Genomic DNA, 11563 nt, shown 5'->3' with positions numbered 1-11563 from the left:
TTTCCAAGTGCCTCACTACAATACTACAGAGTACTAGAAGTGTGGTGCGCATCAAAATATTTATATTTTATACACAGTGTGTGCAACGACTGCAGCCTTTAAACTTGTGATTAAAATACTGTCTGCAAACATCAGTCCAGATGTCACATTACTTTTCTGATACTTCTAGTTAAAAGAACAGGGTGATTAAAATAATAGCTGTCAGTTCTCTCATTATTTATATTACTGCCCTCTGCCAAGATTGAAGAGGACACTATTGATTTCATTTTGTTTATTATTATTTATCTTTAAAATCTGATTGCTTAGATTTCTGAATCTAAAGAATGAATGCATTTAAATTAGGAACTGCACACCTAGCTTTTAAAAGTCTGGTAAAGTATGAGTACCGTTGTAGTGTTGTGTTGTAACACCCTGTTAAAGATCACATAAGAAACACACCACATCTCATTGTATATAGTACATTGTTGAAATTATAAACTATATATTCCAGTTCCGCTTATCAGTCATTTTTCACTGATATCACTGATAAACCAGTTGTGAAATTCACCTGGAAATGTTTTTAACAAACTGTTTCTTGTTTTTGTACAATTTATCAGCAGCTGTGGAGAGATGTATTTGAATATCTTCTGTTCCACTTTTCCTAACCTGGAAATCCTGACAAGGACACAAACCTCAGTGCTTATCATAGACGTTACATCCTCCGTGCAGCAAATCCACAGAGAGATCAGTGATCGGAAATCTACCCCTTTCTGGCAGCTAAAGTTTGCATTCTTTGAAAAATGCTGGATCATATATGATTTGTCTGAGACCTAAGCTTGTGGTGAACATGCCCCATCACACCTCTACTGGCTTCACCAACAGTACAGATATTCTGTGCTCAAGTAGAAGTACAAATACTACTGTTAAAAATACAGCAGTAAAAGTTGAAGTACTGATTTAACTTCTTTACTTTAGTAAGTAAAAGTAAAAACGTACAGGCTTTGAAATGTACTCAGAGTAAGAAAGTAAAAACGAGTATGTTTCTATTTCTGTGCAAAGCTAACTGAATCTTGTGCTAACATAGTGATAAAATATTATCAGTAGATGGAAAAGAAACTTTAGTCGAACTTTTTTCATTCCGATTATGCTCAGCCTGAGTCTGAGGAAAAAGAATGATAATAAAAACTATATATCTATTTTCTGTTGCCAACACTGTAGAGGATAACTTTGCCTCTAAATAGGAAAATGTGTACAGTCAGGGGCTAAAGACGGGGGAACCCTGAAATTGGTTGTAACAGCTCGGTGTGGGTAAAGGAATCACAACTCACAATAATTTTTATTTCTATTCTTTTTGAATCTCCGCTACATTTGTTGTCACCTAACTCGGTGCACGGTGGCTGTGGTTTCATTGTCACTGTTCTTTACTTTAAACCTATCACAGTACAGTAAACTAACCAGTTTATCTTGCACTAACCTGCAGCAGTCCTCCTTAGTTTGATAAGTAAAAAGTAGTCAGTAAAAACTACTGAAGTAGAGATAACTGAAAATTGTACTTATGTTGCTACAGTAATGAAGTATTTGTCCTTTGTTACTTCCCACCTCTGCAAAGGATAACAGTTTGCCGCTTCTGGACTGTGCCGTGTGCATTAAGGAGGATGGAAGCTTCAACACTGAAGTTCACTGGAGGCCCAAACACACAGACAAGAACCTCTGAAACACAAACTTGTCCTAATAGGACATTGCAACACCAAGCAGAAAATCTTCAGCTGCAACTTCATTAACAATGTTAACAAAGTGTGGAGTGATTTCAGAACCATCCTGGGCCATAAGCAACAGAGCCTGTAAGGGATCACTTTTTCAGTAGGTGTGATCTGCCCCCTGTCAGGTTTGGCCCCACTGTGTAACTTCTAAAACCTTATGATGCTACTACAGCCCATGGGCTCAAGATTTGCCAGACACAAAATATTTGAACACTTCAGAAAGGAACGACTACGACGCTTTCTAAGATTTGAATAAGTACCATTACTTTGTAGCTAGTCACCAGGTAGCACAGCATTATATTCCAGGTACCCGAAATTAAGTAATCCTACAAACATTGTTTAGTTTCGGTCTTCATTTTTTTTGCCAGAAATTTTAGTCGAGTTGCCCGTTTTAGTTTTTTTATGTAAATCCCTCAGTCAGAACATGACATATCATGTTTGGATCCAGAAGTGGCTAGTGAAATCAGACCACAAGAGGTGTATAGCAACACAGTGAGAATCGGTTTTGCTAACCAGTAAAGGCTCTCATCCCACGATGCTTTAAATCCTTCACCCGGATGCAACTGGATCCAAACCTGAACTCCTACTCCAGCTATCTATTCAGTTCAGTTTTATTTATACATAGCTAAAACACAACAACAGTTCACCAAATGGAGAACGCTGACCCAGTCTTTTAATCAGAGTCAAACACCAGGGAGCCAAAAATCATGACTTTGCATCTCCATGACTTTGCATACAGGTAAACAGAGAGAATACAGAAAAGATAACAGACATGGGTTATAGCTCACCTGCTAATTGGAAGGTGAGTCAATCATTGGCTGCTCTAGTCTGCATGCCAAATATCATTGGGCAAGATACTAACCCCAAGTTGCTCTCTGATGCATTGGCGTGTGAATGTTAGATAGAAAGCAATCAAGCAAAGAAAAAAGTGCTTGTGTGAATGGGGCATGTTGCAGAAAGCGCTTTGATTGCTCAAGTACAGTAGAAAAGCATTTAAGAACCAGTTTATGTAGCATTTACCCATAGAGTAGTAGGATCTTTTAGAAACACCAGGGTCAGCGGTGCAATAGAACTTGTAGAACCTAATGAACTCTTGCTTCAGAAATAGTGAGTCAGCTACAGGCGAACTTTTAAAGACCCCAAAACATTTTAATGTGTAGAAGCTCACAGATCCAGTCACCTTTGTAAAAATCACAGAACCAGTGTTCTCAGTAATATCACCAGAACCTTGTAAAACCAGAGTTATGTACCTAACTTGATCATAATGTCCTAAACAGAAACACAGAGATTGTTTAAGAATCTTTATTTTGAAGTTTTAGACAACATTCTCATGTTCTCACAGTCTGGCATGGTCTTACATATTTTCATGCTCTCACATGTTGTCATGTTTGTGGTTCTCATGTTCTTTTGTTTTCACGTTTTCATGATTTTACTGGTTGGTGTGGTGTTTTTCTTCGATGGAGTTTATGTTCTAATGTTTTTGTCATTCCATGCATAAACATAAAGAAGCCCCCTCTATGTTCCTGTGTCTCCATGAATACTATCACATAACTCAATCTTGTGGGTTCCTGACGTGTCTTTAACAGTATGACTTCCAAGGAGCTGCTGTGATTAGCTGGCAGCTGGAGGTCACATGGCCACTCCTTTCTTTACCCAGCATCCTTTGTTGAGTGTCTCCCCCCGCAGTGGGTGGATCAGGAATAGCACCTTCCTCATCGTCCTAGTGACATCATCATGAATTGTCATCTCTGTGATGTCATCATGCAGCATGCAGCAGCAGAGGATTCTGAGACTTTGTTTTAGGGCCAATCCTGTAACGTGTCTATGACCAATCAGCCATGCCTCCTGATGCTAAGACTTGCTACCTTCTGTCTCCTTATTGGTCAACGGCGCCAACGCAGGATCCACTAATGAGGTGGCAGGAAACAGTTTGAACCAGCCAATTACCATATTGGACAGGTCCAGATCATCCAATAGAATCTGGGCAGCGCCCATGAATGATTTATGGTCCATCCGACCGTAGTCACCCCAGACGATGATCTGCAGAGAGAGGAGAGGAGGAGATCCTTAGTGACATCACACACATGAAGGTGTGTTTTTTTTCTTTGTAGATGACACTGTGAGTGTTGCAGCATTTTCCATAATTTTTTTTCTTTGCTGTTTTCTTCATTGTTGTAGATATTAACCGTATCTTTCTGAGGTTCATTATCTAATGAACCTCAGAAAGATACGATTAATATCTACAACAATGAAGAACCTGACTCGAGACACCGAGTCAGTTTTTATGAACCACGGATACCAGTAGGTTTCCTCTGTTCTCAAAGTCCTCATGATCTCGGTCCCCATGTTCTTTTTAAACCTCCCAAAAGGCTGATTTTGTTTATCTAGACTTGTGACTTCTTCCGTCTCAGCTGACTGCAGTACGGGATCACTAAAGGTTTTCACTTAGGCAGAAGTTGTCCTTCTCTTCTGATTTGCCTGGAGCATTCTTTAAAGCCTTCCCAGCTTTGACAAATGTCCAGCTGGGATAATCACATTTACTTGGGGCCTTTTTGAAATGATTTTCTTCTGCTTCCCTGGCCACTGTATCTGTGGGGACGGTGTTTGCTCTGTGATTATGGTACACATCAACCTAAATATCCCCCGTTACTGATCTCAAAGTCTAAGAAGGCTAACTTGTTATTTTTCATGTGGCTCTGAGGTTACCATATCCTGGTGAACTTGATGTGTTTGTTCACTGAGACATTCTAACGCACTTTGGCAAGGATTGCCTAAAGCTAGTACCCGAGCACAAGCAAACAGCATGTAAGATGGCTGAATACAGAAACCACCTAGGATTCGGCCTCAGATGCAGACAAAACAGGATTACTTCTAAAAGTTTGCAAATTAGATCTTCAGTTAAGAGCCTCTGAGCTACAAAAGCAACAAAAATACACCAGAAGGCCAGCTGCTCAATGAATGGGTAAGACAAACATTTTTTAAATAATTTCCCCTAGGATTCAATAAAGTATTCTGATTCTGATTTTACCATCAACATGCTAAAATCAAAAGGGGAGTAGAGCCGACAAAGACTTACTATGCTTCTAGAGAATACCCTTCGAAAGGTGTTTGAATTCACTGAGAAGGCTCGTCTAGCACAGAATGTCCTCAGCGGCCAGAAGAGAGAAGGATGCCACACTGAGGGTGTGGACAAATCAGTGAAAGATTTGTCAATTTCTGACAAAAAATGTTATCAAAATCTGGTCAATTTGACAACTCACACAAGCGGAGAAAAACATCCTTGCAAAAGATTTGAACTTTGCTGTGATGCCAAGACAAATCCCCCTAGTGGAACTGATCACAGCCACAGAATTAGCAATTCGAAGCAACAATATTACAGATGTGGACGAAAGTTTCGGCCTGTCTCAGCAATGCAAAGCCCCCAGCATCCAACATCAGCACGGAGGAGGGGAAGTAATGACAAAATTATCATCCTACCAGCAGATATGGGTTGGTGCACAGTTTAGCTAAACTTGAAAGACTATCATGTGAAAATTTTGTCACTACTCACTGTGATAAAAATACTTATGAAACCCTGAAGTGAGACCCAGGTAGTGGTTACAGGAAGATGGTGACTGAAGCAGTTGTTATTGTCACATACAATGTTCACTACTACAGGCAAAAACATGGGTATGCCATGAGTTACCCAATTTCATCTATTGTGGCCAACTTTTATATGGGGGAAATATAAAAGAGGGCTCTGTTATCCTACCCTGGAACACGACAAAGTAATTAGTTCAGGTATGTGGAATACACCTGGGTTAAAATCAAATCTCAGGATGTACCATAATTCACTGATTATGTTAACCTCAGTGGACAAACACATCAAGTTCACCATGGAGGATATGAAAATGACAGGCTAGCCAGCTTAGACTGTGAGATTTCCATCAGTAATAAGGGAAATTTAAAAGTTATTGTGTAATGTAATCCATTACATACAGATCAGTACTCATCATCCACTTGAGCACAAACTGAGTGTGATCAGGACACTAGAGCACAGACTAAACACCATCCCCACAGATGCGGTGGCCAGAAGAAGATCATATCAAGAAGGCCTTGAGTAAATGTGGTGATCCAGGAGAGAAGGACAACTGCTCCCTGAGCGAAAACCTTTAGTGATCAAGTGTCGGGAGTATTGGAACAGCTGAGATGCATTTTCTCTAAACACCACATCTCTCTCTCCCTGGGGGGCAGCTTTTGCTCTGACTTATGATTGCTGCACTGTTGTGCCAAAGCAGGTGGTCTCATTAGTAATATGAATGGAGCTTTGAGTGCAGGTAAGACATCAGAAGGAGTATCCAGAGTGCAGGATCGCCAGTGAAATGAAGGCCAAAGTAGATGGTCTTCAATTCTGGGAACAAGGATTACTCGAAAAGCACATAGTATGAACTGAAAGCAGGGCGGAGAAGGTGTAAATATACATACAGGGAGACCAAACGCCAACTGAATAACATCAAAGGCATGTGGAGGGGGATGAAGTTGATTACCGGCCTCAAAGTGATCAGCAGCTGCGGGGGCAGTCTGGACAGAGCCAGTGAACTGAATCTGTTTTTCAACAGTAGTGAACCCTCTGTTGTCCCTCCTCAAATAGTATTAATCTTAACACCCCCTCCTCCACTCAACTTGGACGTTCAGAACCCCCCACCCACATTCTATCCTAGATTCCTCTTCATACACACATTGCTATGACTGCTAGCCAGAGGAGGAGTGGAGTTGCTTCAGCCTCTTTGTGTAGAGGCTGGAGCAACAAAAGAAGGGCTGCAGGCCCTGATCTCAGGGTCCTGTAATCCTGTGCTGTCCAGCTGTCTGGCATCCTGCAGTATCAGTACATATATAATTACCTGTAGAACTTTGCCCTCAGGGTTTTCTTCAAACTGCAGCTGTTGCTGATAAAGAGGGTCAAGGGTTTTCCTTGCCAGACGAGTTCTTCTCTTCAACAGACACTTTCCATTATCCATTAGATACACCTTCACATAAGGAGCTGCAAAACACACACACACGCACACACGCACACACGCACACGCACACACAACCGAGCTGTTTCACAGATCATAACCCATGACTACTAAACCTTTGTACTGCGATGGTTGTGTGCAGTAGTATTCAAGTGTGAAAATTTGTGGACTTCGCTTAAAGGTCGAGCCTGTGCCAGGAAACCAGCTAATTTAAGGGAATTCTGCAAAGATGAGCAGCCAAATATGCATCCAGAATTATGCTAGAAGCGTAATGATGGCTAACAAAAGCATTTGGTTGAGTTGCAACTTCCTAAGATGCAATTTTCTGTCTGTGTGGATTATTAAAAATCCAAAATATATTAAAGATGTATGCTGTTCAATAATTCCACATTGGAAAAGTTGGAAGAAACATTAAAAGAATTACCTTGACACAGAAACTTGCGACCAAAAATTACATGAAAGTAATGAGCGCTACTGAGAAAATTAAAGCATCGAAGAGGTTTTAATTTTCTGGTGATGTGTAAAACTGAAAAGCCCTAATACTTGTTAGCACAACACAAGTAGTTGTGCTAGCTTTCAGCTAAGCCCTTATATTATTAATGAGGAGCAGAAAGCAGTTCATCTTTGAGGAAGAATGAAGAACTCCAGCACTGCATGAGCCACAATACAAGACACCTCCAAAAAATGTATATATTTCTAAACTATTTCAGATTTATTAATCAGAAATGAGTCCATAATAAAAGTGTAGTCACACATCTCTGCATCACCACAGCTCAGGTTCATGGAGTTTCTTCTCTCAGATCTGTCACAATGCTCCAAGTATCTCAGATTAATATAGGTTCTGACTTTACATTTAACACTGACTTTAATAAACACCTTGTAAACAATGGCATTGTGAGCATTTCCACAAGTAACACAGTTAATGCGGAGCTTGAGTATGTGAAAGGTCAGGTTCTGAGAGTAAATCATGTTTGGGATCTTTTGCTCTTTGTACAGCTCAGCTGGAAGACAGAATTCAGGTTGTAACAAAGCAGCTCTCATCTGGATGAGAGACTGAATGAGATACAATACACGAGGGAGGAGAGAGCTGAGAGCAGCATGGAGGAACTGATTAAGTTCACGTTCTTACACTAGAGTGTACTAGGTAGAGTGTATTTGTAGTCAAGTGTGCATTGTGTATAGCTTTGTCACCTGGAGTGTTCTTGTTGCCTTGTTTACCCACAAGCCCCCGGGCTCGGATAACCTCCACGTCCAGACGCTCCTTCCTGTACACCATCCCGATCTGGATGTCACCTAACCAAAAGAAAGCCAATCAGAGGAGAGATTTTACTGAAACACAACCGCACGCTTTCATGGGCAGAAAGTGGTATTGTATTTTAATGTTTTTTAATATGATTTATTAACACACACACATATGTCCAGATTACATAAATCTGAATTAATGAGTTTGTATGTTGGTAGGTTGAAATACATAAAAACAATGACATTTTTATTCATGCTAACCCATGGGGGGCGTGGCCAATGTCTGCCGTCCAGCCAGCTGGGCGGGGCCTAATCCTTCAAGGAAACCAGTGAACTGTTTGTCTGATGCAAGTTTTACTCCTGGAAATATAAGCCTGACCAGACAGAAAGAAAAAAAGAAAAAGAAAATATCCGACATGTTAGATGGCAACCCCAGGGAAATGGGAAGTGTTTAAGTTCAATGTGAGAATAAATACACATTAAAGGGGATTGACAGATTGAGGGGTAGAAAAAAATAGGGAAAAGGGTGAAGGGGAAGACTAAAAACGGAGGGGGTGACTAAATGAGCAATTTAAAAAGGAGGTTAAAAATTGCACTCAGAAAAAACTAAATTCAAAGTTCAGAGAGAAAAAAGTAGAAGTAGAACTGTAACTATGTAGAACTACCTTCTTTCATCTAAACAATACTGAGTGAAAACAAGAAGCCTTCATTCCACTTTGTTCTAGCTCCTCTGTGTTTATATAGCACAGGTGCAGCACATCATATTTAGTCTTCCCTCTCCCTTAGTTTGTCTTTTGTCCTCCCTTCACTCCAAAAGGTCATAGCAGATGGCTGCCTCTCCCCGAACCTGGTTCTGTTAGAGGTTTCTTCCTGTTAAAATGTGGTTTTTCTTCCCTGCTGTTACCAAGTGATTGTTCACAGGGGGTTGTGTCATTGTTGAGTTTTTCCCTCTGCTATCACAGATTATTGCTATCATAAAGTACCTTAGGAAAACCCTTGCTTTAAATGAGTGCTGTATGAATAAAGTTTAACTAAACAGAGAATACAAGATAAAAAGAGTAGAAAGAGGAGTGATTCGTACGCTCCAGGTTTTGGGTCCTCGGCATCTGGGTCTCGACTCGGCTGTCTGGTGAAACGAGCTTTAAACTCGATGGCCAAACCGGTTTCTACACTTCTCTGAACGGGAAGTCTCACCACCTTCTTCTTCTTCTCTTCCTCTGTAAGGATGGAAGAAGAAAGAGAAAAGAAGCAGAATAAGTTGTTACAAGAGCATAAACAGCCAGAGACTAATCAGAGCCCTGGACAGGGTGCTCTGTGACTCATATTGGTTCTGTTCTGTTCTGTTTTCACTGGTTCAACTGGTTCCGTAATATGTTTGCTCAGTTGCTTGTTAGTACCTAACTCATTTGGTCATAGTTTATTTTTTGGCTGATGTTCCTCTTTGGATTTTCATTCTGATAGTGAGTTTTTATTGAGACACTCTTGCAATGCTACTCAGATTCCCAGTTTGGCTAAAACACACTGTATGTCTGAAGATTCAATTCAGAGAAAACTTTGTTTATGGCAGAGTCCATGAAATAAAAGAAAAACAGCAAGAATTGAGGTTATATTTTTTAATGGTTAAACTAGGACTGACCCTCTGGGTTGAGCTGGGAGGCACTCTGACTCTTCTTTCCAAGTCCAACCATCCCCATCATCCTTGCACCGAAGCTTGAGCGTCGCTTCTTGTCATCATCGTCATCATCGTTTCTCCCCAATGAGCAAATCTCACCACCGACACTTGACGACTTGGTGAGAGGAGTGGCAGCTGCAGACACCCTGCAGGAGGAAGGACCACCACAATAATAAGTGAGGGAAAAGGGCCAAAACACAAGAGGCAGGGCACAAACACATCACAATAGCACAGAGAGGAAAAGGAAATGGGTAGTGAGGCAGCTGTTGCTATGACAACTGATTCCAACAGGAGGTCATCTGTTAATTTCTTACTTTGAAGGCTCAGGCTCCTCCTCCCCTTCTTCCACTGAGTTGCTCTTCTGCAGTGTATTCCCGCCTTCTGATGCCCCCACTATTTCCTCTGTTCCCTGCGAGCCCACCCCCAGCTCTGCTGACTGGCCCTCCAGACATTCAATCAGACTGTGGCAGCCAATATGAGAAGAGAAGAGTAGCATGCAGACAGAATCATGCAGAATGGTAAATGGTAAATGGACTGGTTCTTATGTAGTGCTTTTCTACTTTACCTGAGCACTCAAAGTGCTTTACCGTATATAACAACCTTCCAATAAGTAGGTGACCTACTCCACCTTCTGAGCTACAACCACCCCATGGTGAAGGTAACACATGCTAACAAAAACGGGACTAAGCATTATGTATTTTCACTGATTTGAAACCAGCAGCAGAGTTAAACATTCAGAATGATGTGTTGTGGGAGGATTTACAGGACACATGCTTATGAACGTGAACTGTGATTGTACACAGGATGAGAGTGAGCGGTTGATTTTAATATAGTTTACTCTGTATTATTCCTTTCTGACTCCAACAATCATGTAGGTGATATTTGAAACACATGTCAACTTAATATTTCATTTCCATTTGTGACAATACTCAAAATTTTGAGAAACTACATGTATTAACAAATACAATCCGCTAGACTCTATTTAGCAATCTGACAATCTTAAAACCAGCAATCTGACCTCACAGAAAACATTTCTGGTCATTTTGTGTGAATTTTTGTGTTTTTAACAGGGATTCTAATCCACACTGACCCATTAACACCAAATTCACACATTAACACAAACTGAATAATCAGCAGATGCAGCAATAGACAAAGAGGGTCACCTGCCCTATGAGCTAAACCTTCTGTTCTTATAAATGGAGTCTGGTAGAAAGTAAAAATTTCAATTCCTGTCTGAGAGCAGATAAAGAGGTGAACATTTTAAGTGTGCTGACTTAAATACACAGCAATTCTTTCAGACAAAATACAGTTTCTGTGTCTACTTGGGGGTATGCCCTAGACCCACCTGCAGCAGGACATACACTGTGCAGTTTGTGACCTGCACAGTGGAAGAAACAAGCTGGCATCTAGCAGTAAACAGTTTACTAAGTGAAACAGCACAAAGATGGAATATGTTCTAAATACTTTTACCTAAAAGCCACAAACATATTTAAAAAAATACTTGTTTGTTGCCATTTTCTTTTCCTTTTGCCCTCTGTTTCATAAAAGTGAATTTTCATGTTGCTTTAGATATCTTTCTGATCAGTAGACAAAGTCAACACCTTACCGTTAAAAATATATTATTACTTTGAGAAAAAAACCCTACAACCCCACATTAGAAGAGAGCAATAAAACATTGGATGCCATCATCTGTGATTCATAATCTGATGAAAAGATTCAGAGAAATGTGTGCCCACAGAGAGCAGCTGCAGAGCAAACCCTTACATATTACTGAAATCCCTGCATGGATTCAGAAAGCTAAGACTTCCACTGAAAGGTCAGAGAAACGGGAGCCAGAAATACCATTGTGCTCCAACCAATCAGAAGCTGAGATTCTGTCTAGAAATCATGGACACTTTATTCTCTCTTGTCATCCA

At 40.6% G+C, this 11563-nt stretch overlaps 1 protein-coding gene across 5 annotated transcripts in view; it reads right to left on the bottom strand.

The window, feature by feature from the left end:
• Positions 1–3025: 3025 nt before the first annotated feature.
• The window catches only part of LOC120726551 (regulating synaptic membrane exocytosis protein 2-like), a 54758-nt gene continuing 46220 nt past the window's right edge, over positions 3026–11563 (bottom strand). For all 5 annotated transcript variants that reach the window (XM_040020209.1, XM_040020211.1, XM_040020210.1 and 2 more), the window contains 7 exons: positions 9962–10108; positions 9612–9793; positions 9057–9192; positions 8237–8349; positions 7925–8026; positions 6620–6759; positions 3026–3779 (listed from right to left, as the gene is read on the bottom strand). In XM_040020209.1, coding sequence (XP_039876143.1) covers positions 3591–3779; positions 6620–6759; positions 7925–8026; positions 8237–8349; positions 9057–9192; positions 9612–9793; positions 9962–10108 — 1009 coding nt within the window. In that variant the 3' untranslated portion in view covers positions 3026–3590. The remainder of the gene's footprint in view (positions 3780–6619; positions 6760–7924; positions 8027–8236; positions 8350–9056; positions 9193–9611; positions 9794–9961; positions 10109–11563) is intronic.

Source organism: Simochromis diagramma, unplaced genomic scaffold (assembly GCF_900408965.1).
Source record: "Simochromis diagramma unplaced genomic scaffold, fSimDia1.1 OVJJ01000753.1, whole genome shotgun sequence".
Lineage (NCBI taxonomy): Eukaryota > Metazoa > Chordata > Actinopteri > Cichliformes > Cichlidae > Simochromis > Simochromis diagramma.
This window is presented reverse-complemented; position numbering and strand designations above follow the sequence as displayed.